The sequence below is a fragment of the Armigeres subalbatus genome, chromosome 2 (assembly GCF_024139115.2).
Source record: "Armigeres subalbatus isolate Guangzhou_Male chromosome 2, GZ_Asu_2, whole genome shotgun sequence".
Classification (NCBI taxonomy): domain Eukaryota; kingdom Metazoa; phylum Arthropoda; class Insecta; order Diptera; family Culicidae; genus Armigeres; species Armigeres subalbatus.
The window spans coordinates 148911892-148938738 of record NC_085140.1 but is presented as its reverse complement, the minus strand read 5'-3'; the positions used below and the strand labels follow the sequence as shown (position 1 = coordinate 148938738).

At 40.5% G+C, this 26847-nt stretch overlaps 1 protein-coding gene across 3 annotated transcripts in view; it reads left to right on the top strand.

Moving 5' to 3' along the window:
- The window catches only part of LOC134210994 (FH1/FH2 domain-containing protein 3), a 492884-nt gene that overhangs the window by 290363 nt on the left and 175674 nt on the right, over nucleotides 1-26847 (top strand). For all 3 annotated transcript variants that reach the window (XR_009978903.1, XM_062687493.1, XM_062687494.1), the window contains one exon: nucleotides 14102-14211. Coding sequence is in view for 2 of the 3 variants with exons in the window: in XM_062687493.1 (XP_062543477.1) it covers nucleotides 14102-14211 (110 nt within the window). In the remaining variant the exon portion in view is untranslated. The remainder of the gene's footprint in view (nucleotides 1-14101; nucleotides 14212-26847) is intronic.

The window sequence follows — 26847 nt, the reverse complement described above, 5'->3', positions numbered from 1 at the left end:
CTCGCGTGGCCATGTTCGTTGGATTGGAATCCGGAGATTTATTTCCAATTTTGTGTGAAACCAGACAATTGTATGGTGGTGGCGGTGGTGCAAAAAATGAACTCCAAGCCTCTGGCATCGCTTAGAGTCGGCACTATTTTGGCTTGATGCAGTGCCAAAAAAGCAGTCAATTCATTTCCAGGGCACTATGCGGAATTGATACACGAATAGTATGATTTTGCCATCCGGAATTTGTCTTATGAAATTTCACGGGTAAACTTTATGTTTGGCTGTAAAGTTGATTTTTCCACGCAATTTTATGTTGCTAATGTATGCTCTTATTTTAAATTGATTTTCTCTAATTTACGTTATACGCGCCTGTTTACCATGAAAAGTTTAGCGTAGAGGAAACCTTCGATGATTTTTAGAACTGTATGATATGTTATTCAACGAAAGCATTAATTACATATAAAAGATCCATGTTTTTTTTTAAGATTATTAATCAGTTCAATAAGTTAAATTCGAACGAGACACGGTCGTAAAATCAGACTATGCCTGTTCCACTCGAAGTAACAGAGAAGCGCAAAAGCGCACTACTCATCGACCATAAAATTAAATAATAAATTTTCATTTTCACCCAGTTTTGGCCACCCACCAGTCAATGATTTCCGCTGAGTTTCCCTCCCGGACATTATAGCTCATATAGGTAGCAGCATATACATCCGTCATCTAAACCAGCGTGGCAAGACCTCGATTCAGGATGCCTGCAAGGTAATATGATTGAATTGTTCCGCACTTCTTCTTCTAGTTCCATGAATGAATTAGTAGAAGCTTTGACTTACTCACTTGGAAGATTTTATTGATGTTCACCTCTGCTTTCCAAACCACACATTAATTTTTCTGCATGCCGATGATTTTGGAGAACATCCATAAATTACAACACATTTAAAAGGGGGCTGCAGTATGACGATTCATACAATATTTTCTGATGCTTTATACTGCTATATATCGAAAGTAACAATCCTGGGGGAAGGAAATCTACAATCAGCTTATTATTAATGACAAGGTCGGTGGAAGATTGATAATGCAGGGCACGACCACCAGTTGAGAAAATTTCACAACGACGAAAATTTTAGCCATTCTTTGATTTGTTGCTGAAACGCTTGAAAGACGTTGAAAGACGGCTGAATTGTTAGCCCATATTTCCCGACCACTTTTGTGACGGTTTCATCCCGAAGGACATAATCCTACGTAAAAAACCGTTTCAACTGCATGAGATTGCTTAGCTGTTTTAACTTTCTGTTACGTGTACCATACCCAAGATGAATATACAGCTAGGTGTTTCAATCTGCCAAGTTTATGGAAGAGAAGAAGGCAGGGGTTTCATTTTCAGTGCAAAACGAAAACAAACCCGCTGGCTCTTCCATACTAAAATCCAAGATGGCTGATTCGTGAGTTTGACAAATTGGAACACCTAGTAGTGTATTCATCTTGGCCATACCCACTGTTTATCACACAAACCCGCAAGTGTAAAGAGTACAAAAAATGACAATTTGTTGTTTATTTTATTTGCATACATTTGGGCTGTGTAAATTAACGTTGAGCGCATCTGAATATAGGCTTTTTTCTAAACACAGCAGCAAAACACACACGACACACAAATTTCTCTGCTTTAGGCTATCAGTACACTGTGACAAATATTTGTCAAGTCAGCCTGATATCCATGTCGAATTCTGGTCAGTCTGATAGATATCCGGATAAACTTGACAAATATTTGTCATCATGACAAACAGTGTACTGCGGTTTTAGGTATAGATCATGTTTGTTTGTCGCTTGATTTACACGCACATGTAAACGCTCTCGAGTGTGAATCAACACACTTCTCTTTACTGACCTACCACATTTAAGACAAAGTGTGAAAAATGATCAACCCCGCTTACGGTCATCGGAGATGGGGGGAATGGGGAGGCTTGCCCATTGCAAGCCGAGTATACCTCTGCAGCTGACACGGAAATGGAATTTGGGGGTTCGGGTTCTATGGCAGAGGTTCGTCTTGGTTAACGGGTTGCCAATTTGATAGGAATGAATTGATGATTCATTTGCAATTCCAACAGAATGTTAGAATAGTTTGTTGAAGCTATAAGTAGACGATGGAATCGGTATGGATTCCATTTCCAGTTCTAGCGATTGCTAGAATATCGTAAGTAATATGAGGAAAGATACAAAGTAGGATAATGGAACGGGCCTTGGTTTAAATCCACGAGCTGCTGCGTATGAAGCAGAAGTAGTAAACATATGGCCACCAAGCCAGTTCTCGAAACAGTCCTCTTTCTAAAAAGTTTGCAAAAAACTTGCATGCAAAATTTACGGTTCACTTTGCAGATGGCGTACATTAGGGTTATATCTCGTATGAAACTACGCTGATACGCATGTCATCCATGGAACAATGGCAGTCTTCTTCACATCGGGTTTGGTAGGTAGATCAATTCCACAGAGACAGAACATTGTACGATGATTTAATGAACTTTTGCATATTTTCCGGCTGGTTTATTAGGAGTTGGGCTGTGTATTTTGAAATTCATTAATTGTCATGAAAAACGTGCGTATGTTATCAAAGACGGCTGATATGTGTGCTTTGGCACGCGAGCATTTACATAGATATGTTTGATGATCGGACAGAGCGTTAATGAATAAAGCTTCCAACGAATGATTAAATTTGTTATGATTGAATCATTCAACTCTATTATTAAAGATTATGAATAATAATATATTCATTTTTGACAATGATTAATGATTATGATTAACGAATAAATTTATTTTTGACAGTGATTAACGATTATGATTAATGAATGGTTTCTTCAGCAAAATTTCATATTCTATTTGTTTAGTGTTTCTTGAGACGTGTTACCTAGCATATTATACTTTCACTAATAACGACTGGCAAATAAATTTTTAAAATTCTAATTTAATTTCTGTTTGCATGGATCGATAGATTTCAAAAGTCAGCAAGCAGCCATTATAGAACGCGGAGAGCTGTAAATAGCGACATTTTGTTTAAGAACGGATTTCCTGCAGATTGTATTTACTATTCCAGTCTTGATTCCAGTGTTGGACTATTCTTAGCAATATAGTGTAAAATGGAATCGTTACGTCGCATGTTTTAACCCTTAGCTATTATATTCACAAGTTTAAATGTTCTAATTAAAGTACTACGTTTTTCAAAAATCATCACAAATACATGTAAGGCCTTGTTCATCACCTATCAAATTAAGTTGAATTTGTTAGAAAACTACCGATACTATCGCATTTGATCTCTATTACTAATCAGCAGTTAATTACATTACTAAAGTTACGGGAATTGAACGGAATAGTATTCATCTGGCTTCTCTTCTTGAACATCATTAGTGCCCTATTAATATTAAAAATCGAGTCATTATAGCTGAAATACGCATGAGATTTAAAAGACGAAAACCAAAAAAATATTTTTTATTGTCTGTTTGAAAAGGATTAAATCAAAAGAGCCGCCCCTATGTTATTGGATATCATCAAGAACATGAGTAATCTTTATTTAGGGTAAATAAAACAGTACATCTTAGTTTTGAAAAGTAATTATTTGTTATATGAAGAATCGGTGGTGTTCTTCTATCTTGTTATCGCATTCCAAATGTTACTCGTGCTTTTTCTTCATAAAATTTCTTGCATCTTGACATGTAGGTAACATAAAGTTTCATCAAGTTCTTGAACTATTTATAAATTGAAATGTCAATATCATTTTTTACATTAATGGTTAGATATATGTTTCGAATTGATAGATAGGTACCTGCTCATTGAACATGAAACTGGAAGCAGTGCTGTAAGCAAACTGACAAACGTTTGAGCGAATGATAGAATTCATATTGAGTTCTGGCAAAGGCCTCCTTGGAGTTCAGTTTTTTGATCGGAACGCGAGTGCAGTTTTTATGATAACGGGTTCAGTTCATTATTTTTGAACGCAAACTGAACGCGTTCAAATGTAACACTGGATGGTTCTCCCAACAGCTGATGCAACTCGTTGTTCATTCGCCTCCTCCACGTACCGTCCGCCATCTGCATCCCACCATAGATGGTACGCAGCACTTTCCTTTCGAAAACTCCCAGTGCGCGTTAGTCCTCCACGAGCATCTTCGAGGTCTCGTGTCCGTAGAGAACTACCGGTCTGATAAGCGTTTTGTAGATTATAGATGGGAGCGCCTTGCGGAGTCCAAAGTACGTACGATTTACAGCCACTATGCGTCTTCGGATTTCTCTGCTGGTATCGTCATCGGCGGTCACCAGTGAGCCCAAGTACACGAATTCTTCAACCACCTCGATTTTGTCACCACCGATAGAAACTCGTGGAGGGTGGCTTACATTGACCTCTCTTGAGCCTCTTCCTATCATGTACTTCGTCTACGACGTATTGATGACTAGTCCAATCCGTTTAGCTTCGCTTTTCAGTCTGATGTAGGCTTCTTCCATCCTCTCAAAGTTACGTGCCATGATATCAATGTCGTCGGCGAAACCAAATAACTGGACGGACTTCGTGAAAGTCGAACCACTCGTGTCAATCCCTGCCCTTCGTATTACTCCCTCCAAAGCGATGTTGAATAGCAGACACGAAAGACTATCACCTTGCCGTAACCCTCTACGCGTTTCGAAGGGACTCGAGAATGCCCCTGAAACTCGAACTACGCACATCACCGTATCCATCGTCGCCTTGATCAACCGTATCAGTTTATCCGGAAATCCGTTTTCGTGCATTAGCTGCCATAGCTGGTCCCGATCGATTGTATCATATGCGGCTTTGAAGTCGATAAATAGATGATGTGTGGGCACGTTGTATTCGCGGCATTTCTGCAATACCTGACGTATGGCGAACACCTGGTCTGTGGTGTCCATAAAATTTGGGAGAGTACCTTGTAGAACTTTCGTGCGTTATTAGAGCGGTACAGTTTCTCCGTCTCTTCACGGTCTCGATCTTCCTGCTGGCGCTTTTTCCTCCGGAAAATCGAGTTTTGTCTGTTCCGCGCCTGTTTGTATCGTGCCTCGTTGGCCTTCGTGCGGTGTTGCAGCAATCTCGCCCATGCTGCATTCTTCTCCTCAACTAACTGTTCACATTCGCCGTCATACCAGTCGTTTCTCTGATCCGGAGCCACCGTGCCTAATGCAGCGGTTGCGGTGCTTCCAATGGCGGATCGAATATCTCTCCAGCCATCCACCATCGAGAGATGCTGCGCCTAGCTGCTCTTCGTTGGGAGTGCCACTTCCAGCTGCTGCGTAGTCTTGGGCTAGTCTACCGTCTTGTAGCCGCTCAATGTTAAGCCGCGGCGGACGACTCCGACGCGTGTTGTACACCGTCGAGAGTTTTGAGCGCAGACATACTGCAACGAGGTAGTGGTCGGATTTAATATTTGCACTGCGGTAAGTGCGTACGTTCGTGATGTCGGAGAAGAATTTACCGTCGATTAGAACGTGGTCGATTTGGTTTTCCGTTTCTTGATTAGGTGATTTCTATGTGGCCTTGTGGAGATTCTTGCGGGGGAAGAAAGTGCTTCGGACTACCATTTCGCGGGAGGCTGCAAAGTTGATATATCGTTGGCCGTTGTCGTTCGATACGGTATGCAGACTATCCGGTCCGATGACCGGTCTATACATTTCCTCGCTTCCTACCTGTGCGTTCATGTCACCGATGACGATTTTGACGTCCCGCAGTGAGCATCCATCGTATGTCTGCTCCAGCTGTGCGTAGAACGCTTCTTTTTCGTCGTCGGGTCTCCCTTCGTGTGGGCAGTGCACGTTGATAATGCAATAGTTGAAGAAACGGCCTTTTATCCTCAGCTTGCACACTCTGCGTTGATTGGCTGCCACCCAACCACGCGTTTGCGCATCTTTCCCAGCACTATGAAGCCGGTTCCCAGCTCGTTGGTGGTGCCACAGCTTTGGTAGAAGGTAGCCGCTCGATGCCCGCTTTTCCACACTTTCTGTCCGGTCTGACGTCGAAGTTGCGGGTATGTAATTCATCGTAGATTATCCTGTCGCAACCAACCTGTCGCAGCCTAGCGACTTGCAGTTCCATGTGCCAGGCTTCCAATCTTGATCCTTTATTCGTCGCCTAGGTCGTTGCCGATTGTATCGAGTCGTATTATCTTCTATGTCGTTCGTAATGGTTGTTTTAAAGGGGGCTTATTGGGCCTGCGCAAACCTCCTGTCTCGTCGGAGGGCCGTCGTGTCAGGGCTGTTTAGCGTCCCACCTAACACCAGGACTTGGGCTTGTGCGCTTTGAGCGGCACACGGTCGCTTTGGCGGAGCCTACTTGCGGATACATGCAGCTTTTAATAAAGGTTTAACATGACCCACTGTCAAACCCCACCACATCCTAGGCAGGCGCCACAACTCGCAGATGGCCTGGGGAGGGATCGTCAAGCCCTTGGACATAGTCCCTGCTGCCCGGTGATTAACGATTAGTGATTAATGATTAAATCATATTTTTGTATGATTATGATTAATGAATAATGATTACATAAACTATTATTCATTACCCATGATTTAATCTATGATCTATCACTAATGCTCTGTGATCGGAAACCATATTACTTTTTTTCAATTAGCGCCTTCAGCAGCAGCTGGAGAATAATCACCTACACCGACACCGTCGGTGGTATTACAGCGACACATTCAATGAGGCATTAAATTAAATTGAAGTGCTTCGCAAATGTTATTCATTTAATTTAAGTATAACGAATATATGAAACAAATAGAACTAATGAGAAAGCTAAATCGAGCAAAGTATGTGTATCGACAGATGAATGTGATGAGGCTATTTTTATGGGGGAAGGGTCATTTGGCCGAAACCCATTCGGCCGAATGCCTCTAGGCTAGAGATGTCGCAAATTAATCGATTACTTCGATTAATCGATTCATCGTTGTGATAATCGATTAATTTTGAATCGATTATTACCAAACGATTAATCGATTCAATAATCGAGAGGAATCGAGTGTAATCGATTAGTTACTAATCGATTAATAAGGATTTTACGACATCATAAGGATGTCGCAATTGGATTGATTTCCTCGATTAATCGATTCATCGTTGTGATAATCGATTAATTTTGTATCGATTACTATCCAACGATTAATCGATTCAGTAATCGACGAGGATCGAGAGTAATCGATTAGTTACTAATCGATTAATCGGAATTTTACGACATCTCTACTCTAGGCCGAAAAGAGCATTTGGCCGAAAGGGTCGTTTGGCTGAATTAGTCATTTGGCCGAAAGGGTCATTTGGCCGAACGGGTCATTAGGTCGAAAGAGTCATTTGACCGAATAGGTCATTTAACCGAACAGTTCATTTAAAAAGTGAGAAATTAGGAATGGGAAGAGAGACGTCTCACTTCTCACTCTTCATTTTTATCTTCTTACTGTAAAAAGTGAGAAGCGCGTAATGAGTAGTTAAACGTCTCACTACCCACTACTAAACGTCTAAACGTCTCACAGTGAGAAGTGAGTAATGGGGAATGAGAAGTGAGATGTCTCTCTTCTCACTCCTCATTTCTCACTTCTCGCTGTCAAAAGTGAGAAGCGCAAAATGAGTAGTGAGACAATGAGTAGTTTTTACAGTAAGAAAAGAAAAATGAAGAGTGAGAAGTGAGACGTCTCACTTCTCACTCCTTATTTATCACTTCTTTGCGTCTTGCAATTCAAAATGCTGAAGTTTGATACCCATATTGCCAAAGTTTGTGATATTTTGAAATTGGCCAATTTTGGTGCCTCCGGAGGATTCCCCAAGGGCTTCGGAACTGATCCCAGGGTGGTCAATATCATGTGTGGATGTCCTAATCCCACTCGTCTTTCAGAATGCTGAAGTTTGATACCCATATTGCCATAGTTTATGATATTTGGAAATTGGCCAATTTTTGTGCCCTGGGAAGCGTCCCCAAGGGCCTCGGAACTGGTCCCAGGGTGGCCAATATCAAATTTGGGTGTCATAATCTTACTCGTCTTTCAAAATGCTGAAGTTTGAGAACCATATTGTCATAGTTTGTAATATTTTGAAATTGGCCGATTTTGGGACTCGGAACTGGCTCCAAGGTGGCCAATGTCATATTTCCACTCGTCTTGCAAAATGCTGCAGTTTGATATCCATATTGCCATAGTTTGTGATATTTTGAAAATGGCCGATTTTGGTGCCCCTGGAGGCTTCCTCAAGGGCCTCGGAACTGGCCCCAGTGTGGCCAATATCCTCAGAATCATATCTGGATGTCACAATTCCACTTCTTCTTCTTCTTCTTATTGGCATTACATCCCCACACTGGGACAGAGCCGCCTCGCAGCTTAGTGTTCATTAAGCACTTCCACAGTTATTAACTGCGAGGTTTCTAAGCCAAGTTACCATTTTGCATTCGTATATCATGAGACTAACACGATGATACTTTTATGCCCAGGAAAGTCGAGACAATTTCCAATCCGAAAATTGTCTAGACCGGCACCGGGAATCGAACCCAGCCACCCTCAGCATGGTCTTGCTTTGTAGCAGCGCGTCCTATCGCACGGCTAAGGAGGGCCCCTGTCATAATTCCACTAGTCTTCCAAAATGCTGGAGTTTGATACCCATACTGCTAGTATGGAGCAAAAATTTTGAACTGTCCATTTTGGGCCGGTTCTCGGAGGGTCAGTTCGAAGAAACCCCGTTGTTGGCCATTTCTGGAACAGGTGTCACCATGATTTTTGGCTCTGACATAATACATACATACATACACATACAAATCCACCGAAATGATATGAATTGAGACTAAAAAAGCAACATTTTGTTGGACTTATAGAGCCAAAAAAGGAAGTTGTGGTCAAATTTACTGCATCTGACCCGGTGACCCACCGGAATAACTTCGGATAGGAGGACCACATCACATCACAACATGTATTCTGAATTCTGGGATCCGTACGAGCAGAACAGTGGGCCTCTTGAAAGGAGTCTTCTTTCAAGAGGCCCGGAAGCCTCCTTTCAAGAGGCCCGGAAGTCTCCTTTCAAGAGGTCCGGAAGCTTCTTTTCAAGGAACTCAGAATGCTTCCAATCCTCTTGCAAAGAAGCAACTGAGTTTTTCGGAAAAAAATCCTTCATGCCTCTCAAATGGTGGCATCCGGGCCTTTTAGACTCAAGATTTTGGTTCGGAATCATATTCTTAACATGTTATTCAACATTTTGTTTCGATCAGGTAGATCGCACTGATTTTTTTTAATTTGTTCATTCGACGTTTTGTCCTTTTGATCTGTTGAGACTCAGAAGCTTCCTTCCAAGAGGATAGGAAGCCTTCTTTCAAGTGGTTCGAAAGCCCCTTTTCAAGACGCTCGGATGCCTCCATTCCAGTGGCACGGAAGTTTTCTTACAAGAGGCTTGTAGTCAAGAGGATCGGAAGGCTTCTTATTAGGCTTGCAAGTATCGTTTTAAGAGGCTCGGAAGGCTGCAATAGTCAATAAATTCTTGTAGGAAACTAGATCTATAATCTTACGAAGTAATGAAAATTTCAGCCAACTTTATGGAGAGCCTTATATCCCTTATATAGCCTTATATAGTTTTCAGGTCTATGTTTCATTTATGTTTATGCGCTTATTTTTATTTACAGCAAAAAAAAACGGCTGAGAACTGCTGCCTTCAGTATCCGACCATGTTAGTTTATTAGATTTGATCAATAATCGCATATTTGGTAAAAGAGGTCACGCGTTGATGAAGAGAGGTAAATTGTTGGTAAATTTCCACAATATGACACAACAATGAAAAAGGGAGTGGGTTTGACGTTATCGATTAAGCTCCACAATTTCGATTAATTGAATCTAGCTACAGAAGTTGAATTCAGTCCTGGTCAGCTTGTAAACACTGGAAAAGGGGGTCATGGTTAGTTGAACAACTTTTTGAGAATAATGCAGAAAACTTCACTACCTTTCATAAACACCACGGAACGAATTTGGAATTAGTACTGATAACCCTCCAAAAGTCCATATTAAAGAGACAATTCAGTCATGGAAATTTCGAGATGAGGAACATAGAGCCTCTGGATGTTCTTTGGAGGGGCCATCACAGTTTCCATCTGTCAGTATCGAGCTGTAGAACATCGACTCTTGAATGTTTTACAGTAGAATAAAATGTTTAACAGCTATTAGCATCGCGGAAGATGAAAAAAATCCAACCCGAAAATTTCTTAGACCGGGATTCGGATTCCCGGAACGAGAATCGAACCTAGCCACCTACAGAATGGTCTTGGTTTGTAGCCGCGCATTTTACCACACGGCCCGAAGGCAATATCAACAGAATATGTGTTCAAATTTCTCAAAAGTTTTTCTCTATCCAAGTCAAAGTTTCCTTTTTCACAAACTTTTTAGCTTTCGAATAAAACAATCTAATATGGATTGATTTGAGTAATTTGGTTTCATTAGTGCATTTCCTTTCTTCTTTCGCAAAAACAATGGCAAATTATTTACGAATAAGAATGTTACACCCATAGAACATCGAAAATGATTTACCGTAGATTTAGTTCGGCAGCCGCATTGTCGTGTCGAATAACGGCGACAATGATGATAATGATGGCGCTCTAGTTGATTGGATCGTTTTGCGGAGCGTTGAGCCGTAATAAATTGATCCCTTTTGAATATGCCAAAAAAAAAAGCAAAGCAGCCCTTACAAACGGATTCTCCAATCTGTGTGAATGACGGATGCTTTTTTGTGGCTTCTCTGTAAAATAGGGGTTGTGTACCGTTTTGCTTCGAATTGCCGGACGCTTCGAAAGCCGGACACTTAATTGTTATTTGACTTTATTTACCATCTCAACAAGTATTTCTTGGGTTATCAATGCAGGGAACGATTCTTGGACTTGAAACCATTTTAACAAATGTAAGTAATCCGTGATTTGTGGTAAAAACTTGAAAATTAGAGGTAAAAGTTGAAAGCATGTCATAATCAACGGTGAATTTCGTTTTTCTTAGAATGCAGCTTAAGACTCAACATTAGAAAAACTAAGCTCATATTTTCTATATTCTATCATTTGCAAGGGGTATTAGTAATTTATTAACATAGTATGGCAGCACTCTTTGTCATGAATTAGAGACATTGCTTGGGATATCATAGCTTTTTAATTTTTATTACATTTTCTTTGTGTCCGGACTTCGAGGCAAGTTTTTACAATTGCTTCGATTTCCGGACATGCTGAGATGATGTTAAATAACTGTTCATCAGTTAAGTTAATTAGAATCACATGATTCGTAATGAGCAATCATAGTTACAATTTCATTTGATTTGAGTTGCTACACCCCAAAAGGAACATTGCTTGCTCTCAGCTTATCGATATATACTTATACACATATTGTAAATGGTATCACTTTATTAATTGTACACAAGTAGCAAAACTTACCTACAGTTTCTAGTAAAGGTTGTCTTCAAATGTATTTTTTTTAACCATTCACATTTTTGTAGAAAAAAATAAGTTCGTAAAACTAGCTTTTTTAACAGAATTGTATAAAAAGACACGTTGTGAACGACTCTCGTCAAATAAAAAATCAACATTTTTCGGACACTCCAGGATTTATCAATCCGCATGAACTCATTATTTCAATCGCTCCTTTCAATCCTTGATTTCTAAAAGCAAACTGAAACGGATTTCAAAAGACACATAAATACCACTAATTGCAGCTTACCCACGTTGAATTTGAGAGGTAGTATTGAAGAAAATATTTCATTACTCACAGACACGTCGTTCTACCTTGAAAGAGAAGAGGGAGGAAATTGTATGAAATTATTAGATTCCTAATGTTGTATATTGCAGTTAAATGCTCCCGCTTGGTTTCAAATACTGTTTTTGGTAGCCCTGGTCAATCTCGGAGCAGAAACTTCGGATGGTACACACAACCGGGGGATGCCAGATTTCCATAAATTTGTATAGAAACCTTACCTTACAGATTTATATTAATCGAGAAATATGAATGCTGTATCATAGTTGTCTTTGAACGGATTTAATTGGCTATTTAATAATCAATATAGCCAAACTCGAAGTGTCCGGAAATTCGAAGCAAAAGTGTCCGGAATTTGAAGCATCCCTTATACTGTGTCCGGACTTCGAAGCAAGCGATGTTCAATGTTTTCGATTATATTAGCTATTTCGTGCATACAAAATGTCATTTTCAGTACACTACAGCAAATTTGATAAGTTAATCTTGAGAGTGTGTGTTATCACTCAGTGTCAAGTACTTAATTCCGTTTGTAATATTGAACTGAAGATTTAGCAGTGCTTAGGTGTCCGGACTTCGAGTCGAAACGGTATTCTTTTAGTCGAGCAGCAGCTGAGAAAGGAAGAAGCAATTGATGAAACCAGTAAAATGAGAAGACGATGGGCATAACCTTCAGGAAAGAATTGAAAATCATTTTTTGTTTGGTTTTATATTGATCCAATAGTGGGTGAAAGCAATTTGATGAATACTGACTGGTAGTGGCAAACGAAGTTTAAAGTGTTTCTTCCTCTGAAGATAATAAGCAGCTTTTTAGTTTAATGGATAGGGTTCCTTAATATTCAATAATCAAACTGGATCGTTGTCGTAGTGTTTTTTTAAAATATTTTTCATCTTATTTGCTCGTTTTTACTGTTCTTCACTATGAACGAGAAAGGCTTCATTATTACTAAACATAAATTTGTGTTATTCCTTATAATTTGTAGGTTCATCGTGAATTGTTATGGAATTTATTTCATATTGTATACCATTTGTAACAACATCTACGTACAACACTTGGAACTGTGGAGACTGGAGACGCGACGTAGAGTTCATCCCAGTTCGAAGCAAAAACACATTACCCACGTTCTTGAACTCTAATGTCCCGGCCGCTTATGTACTGTACTGATTACCCTTCGACATTTTCGGTCTGGATCTTCTTCCCAGGAAAGACCCAAACCAAGCTCGTGCACTTTTATTGTCTAGCAACGAACGGCACTGACGCATAACGTTCTCGAGTTCAAGTTATTCCACGAGAGATCATGTAAACTACAACAAAACCGTGGGACAATTAAACGCTTTCTTCCCATAGCCACCACACGTTGCTTTTCGGTTGGGAGGTATTCGTTGGTGTTGCTTCTAATTGACGTTCGCTATGTTGGTTGGGGACCAAGGAGTTGGCAGGTCTGTTGGAGTCTTATTTTCGCCCACGGACTGCTCCTCTCAGCAATCAGAGGAGATGGTGGCTCATTAACTGAAAAAGGTGTCGTTGTTGGAAATCATTGGAGCAGTTTTTATTTCGTTCTTTTTAGTGGCGTTGCCTAGCCGGAGAGGTTCGCGTAGCTTCTCATACGGGGCACTACGAATCCCAAAGGTGGATCCAAAGCGAAATTGGCTGAAAACTCCCCACCTCTTGACACAGTCTTCTCACACAATTAGTGTCCAGCGCACCGATGGTGTAAGGTAGGAATTGCACATTGAAATACGGAATAATGCTCGGAAACGATCCTCGCCCCGGTGTGAAGAACCTAAACAGTAAAAGAAACACGTTGGTGGCTGGGAAAATGGTGCCCTTTTTTCCTAGCGATTATTCTAGCTTCAGGTGCAGATCGGACCTATTGGATCAGCACGCCGCAGAACAGAGGAGAATGTACTTTTTTTTATTGCGCACGTTAGAAGGAAATTCATTTTATAGCACTGCCCGGCGACCGACATGGAGCAAGACAACGAAAAACGGAATTAAATGCATTTAATTGGAGATTAGTTTGCAGACCATCCCATCGAATCGGATCGAGCTGCGGTGCGGTAGTGAGGACAAAAGGGACGTTAAACTCCACCTGGTGGACCAGAGCTAGAAGGAGGCACTCGCCGGTGAAGGTCGTTCAACTTCAACGGCTTTTATTTTATTTCACATTTTGTTTATGTTTGTAGCGATTGCATAATTTCAGCTGAGTCGAGTCTTTCGTTCTTATTTTTACTTTGTTTTATTTTACGTTAGTCTCTTAGGCTAAATATCGTATGTTGGCATTTCTTCTTTAGATTTTGATAAATCTGTGCTAAATCTGCATCGTATTTTAGCATTCTTGTGGTTCTTTGTTATTCATGATTTTTCTTTGCTCTGTTTCATTCGTTTCAGTTGGACGATGCAGCACTACAAGTGTACAAAGACGGTGACTACGGAGCGTATCTGGATTTGGAATCATCGCTGGCCGAGCAATCCGAAGAGATCGAAGGGCTTAATGCAAAGTGAGTAGAAATGAGGATATATTCGAGGATAGGATACGAGTTTAGTATTCAAATTTCCTACCTTTCATTATTATTCTGAGAAACTTTCTTGCATATATCACGATTTATGAATGGGTTCTAAATTCCTTCTTGTGGGTCGACGTTCTCGTCATTATCGATTTAGTTTCGTTTGGCAATATACAAAGGTTGTCCACCAAGTACGGGTTTGCTACCCATGCAAATATTCGGACTGCTGTGGCTTCAAATTCTTTGGATAGGGTAACCGGCGGTAATGTTGGCCCTGGATGTAACATTGGCTCATCACGCAAATTAATCAATATTTCAGCGATAATACGTCGATTTGTAGGGAGATATTAACCACTGCTTCTTTAGAAAAGTGTATCAAACATATATCTGCTTCATAACTCTAGATTTATACACTTCTTAAATTATTAAAAGCAATTAACTTGCATGAAAAATCACTTTGACTCGGTTTTTAAGCAGCCATGTTTCGTTGACTTATGCAGGCAGGCTGTGCTAGAGTTCATTTCTTTTGCCCAATAAAAGAGTTTTCTGAATGGACATACCTGCTTTCGCACATCAGATGAATGGATAACAACCACACTATGTCAGCTATCATTTTTATTTCACAATTTCCATTAGTATAGCGATATAATTAACCAAAACTTTTTTGGACAATACTGGAGGCACCCGTAGCCAAATGGTGGCATGCGCTTTCGATTTGTAGCACTACGTTAGTATAGGTGAAACTCTAAAATCAAAACATTCTCACCAATAACCCGTACTGGAGAAAATAACCGAAAGCTGCAGATAGAATATCCGATGCTTGCGATTAGGTTGCTAAGAATTTTTTGTTAAAACAGGTTAATCCACTTAGCGGTCGAATCACGATATAATCGCTTTCATTCGCAGAACATACCAAAAATAATTGCCTACCTTATGGCTTCCAAACACGATTCAAGCAAAAGCGATTCAAGCATCAACCTTTCGTGGTTCGATACACCATTTTCTTCATAATTTCGCAAATAAATGATTCAATTAGTGTAAGAATATTTAGTTTTATCATCTGTCGCACGAATCCTACAAACATTTTCTCATTTAATAATGGAAAGATTCAATGGATCGTACGTTTCATTAGTTTCAAGCCAAATTACTTGACAAATACCTTCATCATAATTTAGATTTATTATTGCTTGTAAAAAGTATTTTGATCTGTAAAATGAAACCGAAAAAGTATTCTTTCAATTCGGGAAGTTGAAACACGTGAGAGTTTTGAGAGGATTCTCAACAGCTGATCGATATAGAGAGGAGTGGAATCAAACGCACGTACCAATCATAAAACTTCAATGCATGCAGAGTTAAAAACAAGCATCCAATAATTTTATTTATGAATAATTGTGTAATAATATCAGGAAGTTGGCACAGTTATAACTTTTTATGCACAGTACAAAGCAAGGAATTGCCTAGAATAAGTTTTACAATTGGCTTTCTTTAGTAGTGCGTTATGCATCATCCCCACCTAAAGCGTTGTTTACGTTTTGGAAAAAAGTTTCTTGGAGAGTATCGCAAGAGCGAGAGCAACACAACTGCCATGGTTTCAACTAGCAGTAAATCTCAAAATTATGCGGCAGCCAATAATTAACGTATGCAATTTGTTTGAAGGTACAACATGAGGGCTAGAACATGTAGCCTTTTTGCAAGTGCAGTTTTTAATACAGTCTTCATTTTTTTAAACTTCTACACTTGCAAATATGGTAAATATTTGGGAAATAAATGATTCATATAATAGTATTTTCGTTAGCATGTCCTTGGTAAGCGTGCTATTGGGGGAATCTGAAATGCACTCTCACAGTCAGTGTGGTAGTATTTTATAAGATGATTTGATTTTCTCTATTTGTTTGCATGCTGCCTTTGTTTAACGCAAGCAAAATGACTGGTACTATAAACAGCAACCCATCTTTATCTCTCGTAAGTTCGAAATCAACACTCACTCGTCCCAAGTGGGCTGAAAAATTATCCACCTGATAGGGACAAGGATGCCGACCTTTTGTCCATTTCTCTCGAGACTTTCGCTGGTTTAAATGAGATATTGCGGACATTCATTGTCGTTTTTTGCTATTTGGCGTCAAAACCAAATGTAAGCAAGCTGGCTGGTGGAATAATTCTGGTTGGAAATGCAATATATGAAGATTTATAACGATAAATGTGCTCAACCGCAGCATAATGGGCCAAGGTTTGAGCCGTTACCCCTATACTCCTTAGTTTAATGGAAAGCTTGTCGGTACATCGGATAGACTAGTGTCTGGTATAGAGATGAAGGATTTGTGCACTAAAAATGATCCGATCTGGGTCGATGGTTCGAACTCGAACCACTTTCGCGGGTGTAGTGAAAATATGGGAATTATCCTCTAAGTTGTGGTTTCCGAGCCAGTTTTTTTCGGTATCTCGCTCCCATTTGTGGTCGGGCCAAACACCAATCAAATTTAGACGAAGATCAGGAAGCTATCGGAAATGGTCGGTGCGTGGTTCAACTGTTTCCTGAGTATGATGTTCCCCCTTAAGCCGCTTGAACGTCCAATTGAATAGGCCTCTGGAATCCACAACTGGAGGATCATTTTATTATTTGGTGAGCTCATTTCATGCTATTAATGTATAACTAAAACATTCCGTTTTGATGCATTGCGATGTTGTATGCATGTAAAGCCTGTCCACGTTAAATTTCGGACACAGAGACAATGTCCAATTGATTTGTAGCCATTTTATCACTTTGCCAAGAATGAAAACATGCTCGAAGAATCACATAAAGCAGTGAGATTCAGTTGTCATGTAAATTAAGCTTCTCAGTAGTCTGTGAAAATTTTAAAAAAATAGCATTGGATGATGGGTGTCCGAAATTTAACGTGGACAGGCTTTATGCATTACTCAGTCTTACATTTCACGCTACATTCACACCAATTTACAAACTAACCTTCACCCGTTTCGTTTCATTTACACCCGTTTTTTTTCGTGAAGTGCGTGCAAAATATGTATGAATCAATACATATATAGGTGGAATCAAATCAAATTTGAGTAATGTTGCACATAAAGCCTCAATCTGTCACACTTCTTTAATCAACACTTTAAATTGAGAAGAAATTTATTTTAAAAAATTACTTAAGGGGTCTCAATTGGAAAAAAAATAAATAAGGGGGGAAGGGGCATTTAATATATTTTCTTTTCTTTCTCGTTTCAGAGAGCGAACAATGGCGCTTAAACCTAGGCTATTTAGCCAGGGCAAGTTTAATAGCTTTGTCCCATCCCAGGAAAACCATCAATGGAGTGATATAATTTTCTTAGCATGGTCACTCCCAACGTATGTTCAAACTTATTATATCATTTGCTTATGATGATATTCCTAAACTATATCCCCTACCAACCATCCAACTCCTTGACATCTATGAGGGCGTCGGTGAGTCGCTGGCCTCTCGCTAAGTAGATGTCATATCATCATTTCCTCCCTTTCCTAGTAACGGAGAAGATGGGCGTGGCCAGCAATGGTAGCTTTAATGCTTTATCACTTTGGACCTCTAACTGGGTTGCTATTAAATCCCAAATAGTAACCCATAAGCAGTTGGGGTATGAAAGCTAAAGAATATACATGACAGCTATCAGTATGCAATCTACGAAGTACTCCGTTTCAACGCAACGTAAAAATGATCCGATCTGGGTCATCTGGGTCCAATGCTACCTGTATCAATGGACGTGAGAACGAAACCCATTATTTTATCAATTGTTTCAAACAGAACACAGTTTTAGGCTAATTTCTTAAAGAAAATCAAAAGCATCAAAAAGCGACATGGGACTTATGTGCGTATCGGGGCAGTAAAAAAGTGTGAAACTGGTCTTGGTTAAGGATCACATTTCTCCCAGTTCAACAGAGATGGTTTTTCATCGACTTAGCTTCGGTTTCGACATTTTTAGTCCTGGTTCTATTGCAACCTGAACAAGTTAGCTTGCTCTTTTAGCTAGACCTGTGCGCCGCCGATTGAAATTTTATCGGCGGTGGTGGGTTCTTCAGATATTCATCCGTAAGGTCCTTCAGATATTCCTTCAGAATTTCGTATAAAAATTCTTCTGGAAGCTCCTCCAGGAATCCCTTCGGATATTTCTAATATTCTGATGTGAATTCCTTCAAGAATTAACCTGGGAATTCCTATTATATATTCTTCCAATTCCTAACTCTAAATCGAACCTGAAAATAATAGAAAATGTTATAAAACGTACCACATCTTTTTCTCTCAATTTCCCGCATGTACGTCGACTACTCTTTGTTACGTCCACTTCGGTGGTTGAGATAAGGTTCGTGTGTTCCCCTGAGCAAGTGTCTAGCCGACCCTGAGAACCCCAAAATAGCAAAGAGAGCTAGTTAGGAGGACGTGAGGACGTCCACTCCGCAGGCGTACGGACGCCGTCATAGGCGCAAGTTACAGATTCCATTTTCGTTATTCTTTCTTCCGACATTGGCGGTAATTGACCAGGCCTTCTCATAATTCTTCCTAAATTACTTCGAGAAATCTTCCGAAATTACTTCCAAAACATTTCAGACATTTGTTCAGAGTTCCGGCCTAAATTCACATGGAATTGCTCTAAACTGGTTTCTCATTCAAGCTCACTTAAACTATTCTTTCGTGAAATTTTTGGAATTGTCTCAAAAATTACAATGGAAATTCAATAGCTACCGGCTTCAGAAGATCTTGCTCGCATTCCTCCAGAAATTCTTCCAAAATCTCCTCCAGAAATAAAACCGGATAATTTTTCAGACATTTCCCTAAAACTCCGCCAATAGTTTTGCTAGAAAATCGTTTATTATTTCTTTCTGGAATTCACCATGAAATTCTTCAGAAATTTCTTCGAGAATTCTTCCGACTTTTTTCCTAAAACTCCTTTAACTCATCCTAAAAACTTTTTCACAAAATACTCCAAAAATTTTTGCAAGAAGCCCCTTTAAACCTTTCCGTCCCCAACGTCTGTTTTCAAGGGCTTTCAAAAATCCAAACTGCTGTAAAAACTGCATTTCTTGACCGATTCTTTCGCAACAAGTTGCATTCCATCCGGATGGATTCCAATTTTTGATTTATACTAGTTTCGAGGCTATCCACAGAACGGTTCCAGAAATATTCCAGATTCCGTTGGGGTTAGTTGTCCCCGGAATAAGCGGCCATTTACAAATCTAAGTCAAAACAGGTCGTGCGACACCTCAAATTTTATGATTTCACAAAGCAATGATGGGAATTAAATTTTTAGGGTTCCTGGCCCACTCGGACTCAATCTGGCCACATTGGTCACAGTCCGGGGACCTACGGAATGGCCATTTTCTAAATTGATTCAAAATAGGTCGTGCGACACCTCAAACTTCATGATTTTATAAAGCAATGATGAAAATGATATTTTTAGGGTTCCTGGTCCACTCGGATTCAGTACGGCCACAATTCGGAGAACCTACGGAATGGCCATTTTCTAAATTGATACAAAATAGGTCGTGCGACACCTCAAACTTCATGATTTTACAAAGCAATGATGGGAATGATATTTTTAGGGTTCCTGACCCACTCGGATTCAATCCGGCCACATCTGTCACAATCCGGGGCCAACAGAATGGCCATTTTCTAAATTGATTCAAAATAGGTCGTGGGACACCTCAAACTTCATGATTTTACATAGCAATGATGAGAATGATATTTTTAGGGTTCCTGGCCCACTCGGATCCATTCCGGTCACAATCCGGAGGACCTATGGAATGGCCATATTGTAAATTGATTCAAAATAGGTCGTGCGACACCTCAAACTTCATGATTTCACATAGCAATGATGAGAATGATATTTTTAGGGTTCCTGGCCAACTCTGATCCATTCCGGTCACAATCCGGAGGACCTATGGAATGGCCATATTGTAAATTGATTCAAAATAGGTCGTGCGACACCTCAAACTTCATGATTTCACAAAGCAATGATGGGAATGATATTTTTAAGGTTCCTGGCTCACTCGGATTCAATCTGGCCACATCGGCCACAATATCCGGGGACCTACGGAATGGCCATTTTCTAAATTGATGCAAAATAGGTCGTGCGACACCTCAAACTTCATGATTTTATAAAGCAATGATGAAAAGGATATTTTTATGGTTCCTGGTCCACTCGGATCCATTCCGGCCACAATCCGGAGGACCTACGGAATGGCCATTTTCTAAATTGATGCAAAATAGGTCGTGCGACACCTCAAACTTCATGATTTTACAAAGCAATGATGGGAATGATATTTTTAGGGTTCCTGACCCACTCGGATTCAATCCGGCCACATCGGTCACAATCCGGGGACCAACGGAATGGCCATTTCCTAAATTGATTCAAAATAGGTCGTGCGACACCTCAAACTTCATGATTTTACAAAGCAATGATGCTAATGATATTTTTGGGGTTCCTGGCCCACTTGGATACAATCCGGCCACATCGGTCACAATCCGGAAACCAACGGATTGGCCATTTTCAAAATTGATTCAAAATAGGTCGTGCGACACCTCAAACTTCATGATTTTACATAGCAATGATGAGAATGATATTTTTAGGGTTCCTGGCCAACTCTGATCCATTCCGGTCACAATCCGGAGGACCTATGGAATGGCCATATTGTAAATTGATTCAAAATAGGTCGTGCGACACCTCAAACTTCATGATTTCACATAGCAATGATGAGAATGATATTTTTAGGGTTCCTGGCCAACTCTGATCCATTCCGGTCACAATCCGGAGGACCTATGAAATGGCCATTTTGTAAATTAATTCAAAATAGGTCGTGCGACACCTCAAACTTCATGATTTCACAAAGCAATGATGGGAATGATATTTTTAAGGTTCCTGGCTCACTCGGATTTAATCTCGCCACATCGGTCAATATCCGGGGACCTACGGAATGGCCATTTTCTAAATTAATTCAAAATAGGTCGTGCGACACCTCAAACTTCATGATTTTATAAAGCAATGATGAAAATGATATTTTTATGATTCCTGGTCCACTCGGATCCATTCCGGCCACAATCCGGGGACCTACGGAATGGCCATTTTCTAAATTGATGCAAAATAGGTCGTGCGACACCTCAAACTTCATGATTTTACAAAGCAATTATAGGAATGATATTTTTAGGGTTCCTGACCCACTCGGATTCAATCCGGCCACATCGGTCACAATCCGGGGACCAACGGAATGGCCTTATCTAAATTGATTCAAAATAGGTCCTGCGACACCACATCGGTCACAATCTGGGGACCAACAGAATGGCCATTTTCTAAATTGATTCAAAATAGGTCGTGCGACACCTCAAACTTCATGATTTTCAAAGCAATGATGGGAATGATATTTTTAGGGTTTCTGACCTACTCGGATTCAATCCGGCCACATCGGTCACAATCCGGGGACCAACAGAATGGCCATTTTCTAAATTGATTCAAAATAGGTCGTGCGACACCTCAAACTTCATGATTTTACATAGCAATGATGAGAATGATATTTTTAGGGTTCCTGGCCCACTCGGATCCATTCCGGTCACAATCCGGAGGACCTATGGAATGGCCATATTGTAAATTGATTCAAAATAGGTCGTGCGACACCTCAAACTTCATGATTTCACAAAGCAATGATGGGAATGATATTTTTAGGGTTCCTGGCCCACTCGGATTCAATCTGGCCACATCGGTCACAATCCGGGGACCTACGGGATGGCCATTTTCTAAATTAATTCAAAATAGGTCATGTGACACCTCAAACTTCATGATTTTACAAAGCAATGATGGGAATGATACAAGGGCGTAGCCAGAGTGGGCAGGTTGGGGCAAAACAACTCGAAAAGTTTCGGGCTCAAGAATTCTCCTTGAAATCCTTCTAGAAGCTCCCCTGGGAACTTCTAAATTCCTCCGGAAAGTAATCCACAAATTCCTCTGAAAATCGTTCGAAAATCTTTCTCATGTAATTGTTATTTCTCTTTATCTAGAAACCCCTCACTAAATTTGTTTTTTAGGAAATTCATGAGGAAATTCCTTGAAGATTTCTTTTCTTCTCCAATTTTTCCTTCTAGACATTTCTTTGGCTATTCTTCCAGAAAAAAACCTCCGGCATTTCCTTCAGGAATACATTCGAGAGTTCCTTCAAGAATACAAACGAAATTTTCTTCCAAAATTCCGCTAGAAGTTTCTTCAGAAATTTATGACGAAAATCCTCCGATTTCGCTCCACAATTTCACTTGTAAATCTATAAGAAATTCCTTCGGAAATTCTTCTAGGCACTTCTCCGGGCATTCCTCCAGGAACTCTTCCTTTAATTCCTCCAGGATAACTTTCAGGAGTTTTTCCGGTAGTACCTCCATAAATTTAATAGCGAAATCCTCTAGGATTTCATTCTGGAATTCTTTCCGCTGTTACTTCAGAATATCCTTCAAGAATTCATCTAACAATTTCTTTAGAAATTTATCCAAGAATTCGTCCATATATTTCCTCGGAAATTCTTCCAGATATTTTCCCGGGAATTACTTTAGGTACTTCTCCAGGAATTCCTTCAGGAATTTCTTCCGAAATTTTTCCGCGGAATTATCCTGGAATGCTTTCCATTCACTCCAGAATTTCATTCGGATATTAATTTAAGAGTTCCTCCAAGATATCTTTCAAGAGTTCTTCCAAGTATTTCATCAGAACTATCTCCGGGAATTCATCCGGTAATTTCTTCAGCATTTCATCTGGGAATTTCTGCAATAATTTCTCTTGGTATTTTTCAGGGAATTCCTTCAGATATTTATCCAGAAATTCCTTCATGAACTTCTCCAAGAATTAGTTCAGGACTTCCTTGTGAGAATTCTTCCTGAAGTGCTTGTGGGACCTCCTCCAGGAGTTTTTTCAAGAGTTCCTCTGGGAATCCCTCCAAGAACTTCACAGGGAAATCCAGGAGGATATATGGCAGGAATTTCACGAGAAATGGGATTTCAGAAGTTCCTCTAGAAATTCAACTCCGGGTATTCCAACGACTGTTCCTCTGAAAATTTCTCCGGGAGTTCCAGCAGTAGCTCCTCCGGGAATTCATTCAGGCTTTTTTTTTATAGAATTTATCTACAAAATCCTCCAGAACATCCTCGGAGAATTTCTCTGGGAGTTGCTCTGCGAGATCTTTTGAGAGCTCTTCCAGGAGTTCCTCCTGGAATTCTTACGGAAGTTCATTTGGGAGTTCATCCAAGAGTTCCTACGAGAGTTATTCTAGAAATTCTTCCTGTAATTCTTTAATAAATTCCTTCAGAAGTTCCACCGGAAGCTCCTCCGAAAAATCCTCTGATAATTTCTCCGGAAATTCCTCCAGAAATTCTTCCAGGATCTGTAACTGCCGTAACGTAGTAACTGCCAAAAGAGCTCCCGGAGGAATTTCAGGAGGAATTTCAGGAGGAATTTCAGGAGGAACTCCTAGCAGAATTCCTAGAGGGACTCCCAGAGAAACTATTGGAAGAACTTTGGGAGGAATTTCCAGCTAAATTTCTGAAGAAGGACTAAATGATTTCCTGAAAAAAGCCGGCATGATTTCCTGGAACAACTACTGGTGGAACTGCCGGAGGCATTCTTTAAATAACTTCCGGAGGAATTTCTGAAAAAACTCCCGGGAGAATTTTCAAATGAACCCTCGAAGGAACTGATAGTGAAACTACCAGAAGAATGCTCGAAAAAATTCTTGGATAATTCATCTTATACACAAATCTCGTCTAGCTGAAACCCTTCTAGGGGTATGTAGCTGAGCTGGATCATCATCATCATCAGAGGACCTCCCGGAGATTACCTTCAGGAGCTCCCAGAGAAATTCTCGGTGGAGCTTCTGGAGGATTTTCTATATAAATTCCTGATAAAGCTTAAATGAATTCCATAAAGAAAGCTTGAATGAATTCCCGGAGGAAATTCTGAAGAAATTCCCGGAAGAGGAACTCACGTAGGATCTGCCGATAGAACTACCGGAATAATTCTCGGAGAAAATCCTGCAGGAACTCTTTGAGGAACTGCCGGTGGAATTCCCGGAGGAACTTAAATTTTCAGAAAAACTCCTGGAGGATGTCCCAGTAAAAAACTAGAAGCTTCCACCGGAATTCTATCAGGATTTCTTTGGGAATTAATCTAGGAATTCCTCCGAAAATTCCATTGTTGATTTCATTTACGGTATAATTTCTGTATAAATTTTCGGTGGAATTCCTGGGTCCCTGGATTGTGACCGATGTGGTCGGATTGAATCCTAGTGGGCCAGGAACCCTAAAAATATCATTCTCATCATTGCTTTATGAAATCATGAAGTTTGAGGTGTCGCACGACCTATTTTGAATCAATTTAGAAAATGGCCATTCCGTAGGTCCTCCGGATTGTGGCCGGAATGGATTCGAGTGGGCCAGGAACCCTAAAAATATCATTCCCATTATTGCTTTGTAAAATCATGAAGTTTGAGGTGTCGCACGACCTATTTTGAATCAATTTTGAAAATGGCCATTCCGTTGGTCCTCGGATTGTGACTGACTTGGCCGGATTGAATCCGAGTGGACAAGGAACCCCAAAAATATCATTCCCATCATTGCTTTGTAAAATCATGAAGTTTGAGGTGTCGCACGACCTATTTTGAATCAATTTAGGAAATAGCCATTTCGTTGGTCCCCGGATTGGGACTGATTTGGCCGGATTGAATTCGAGTGGGCCAGGAACCCTAAACATATAATTTCCATTATTGCTTTGTAAAATCATGAAGTTTGAGGTGTCGCACGACCTATTTTGAATCAATTTAGAAAATGGCCATTCCGTAGGACCTCCGGATTGTGGCCGGAATGGATCCGAGTGGGCCAGGAACCCTAAAAATATCATTCCCATTATTGCTTTGTAAAATCATGAAGTTTGAGGTGTCGCACGACCTATTTTGAATCAATTTAGAAAATGGCCATTCCGTTGGTCCCCGGATCGGGACCGATGTGGCCGGATTGAATCCGAGTGGGCCAGGAACCCTAAAAATATCATTCCCATCATTGCTTTGTAAAATCATGAAGTTTGAGGTGTCGCACGACCTATTTTGAATCAATTTAGAAAATGGCCATTCCGTTGGTCCTCGGATTGTGACTGATGTGGCCGGATTGAATCCGAGTGGGCCAGGAACCCTAAAAATATCATTCCCATTATTGCTTTGTAAAATCATGAAGTTTGAGGTGTCGCACGACCTATTTTGAATCAATTTAGAAAATGGCCATTCCGTAGGACCTCCGGATTGTGGCCGGAATGGATCCGAGTGGGCCAGGAACCCTAAAAATATCATTCTCATCATTGCTTTGTAAAATCATGAAGTTTGAGGTAGCGCACGACCTATTTTGAATCAATTTTGAAAACGGCCATTCCGTTGGTCCCCGGATCGGGGTCGATGTGGCCGGATTGAATCCAAGTGGGCCAGGAACCCTAAAAATATCATTTCCATCATCGCTTTGTAAAATCATGAAGTTTGAGGTGTCGCACGACCTATTTTGAATCAATTTAGAAAATGGCCATTCCGTAGGTCCCCGGATTGTGACCGATGTGGCCGGATTGAGTCCGAGTGGGTCAGGAACCCTAAAAATATCATTCCCATCATTGCTTTGTAAAATCATGAAGTTTGAGGTGTCGCACGACCTATTTTGCATCAATTTAGAAAATGGCCATTCCGTAGGTCCTCCGGATTGTGGCCGGAATGGATCCGAGTGGGCCAGGAACCCTAAAAATATCATTCCCATCATTGCTTTGTAAAATCATGAAGTTTGAGGTGTCGCACGACCTATTTTGAATCAATTTAGAAAATGGCCATTCCGTTGGTCCCCGGATTGTGACCGATGTGGCCAGATTGAGTCCGAGTGGGCCAGGAACCCCAAAAATATCATTCGCATCATTGCTTTGTGAAATCATGAAGTTTGAGGTGTCGCACGACCTGTTTTGACTTAAAATTGTAAATGGCCACTTATTCCGGGGACAACTGACCCCAACGGAATCTGGAATAATTCTGGAACCGTACTGTGGATAGCCTCGAAACGAAATAAATCAAAAATTTGGATCCATCCGGATGGAATGCAACTTGTTGCGAAGGAATCGGTTAAGAAATGCGGTTTTTACAGCAGTTTGGATTTTTGAAGCCCCTAAAAACAGACGTTGGGGACGGAAAGGTTAAAATTTATCCCAGCCTTTCAAGTTTTTTTTGGAGAAATTCTTAAGAAATTCCTCTGAATTATACTCAAGAATTTTACCCGGACATTCTTCCAGAAATTCTCCTACTTTTTCTTCCACTTTTTCTCCAGCAATTTCTTCAAGAGTTGTAGCCGGCACGGAGCGATCCGTCTTAAAAAGCACGTGGCTTAAGCGCCACTCCACAAGGGAGACCACGGTCCCAGTTAATTTGCCCGGATGAGACTCCCAAAGGGCGAGTCCATTTATTTCCCTAATAGGATTTATGGATCGTTCCAACTGGCTACGAGCTAATTCTTGCCAAACGGTAGCATCCTATCTATCGCAGCATCACGCAGCATGCTTTACAGCCATGAAGCCACTCAGACGGTGAGAGCCCACCATACCTAATACACTCTAATCGTAAGT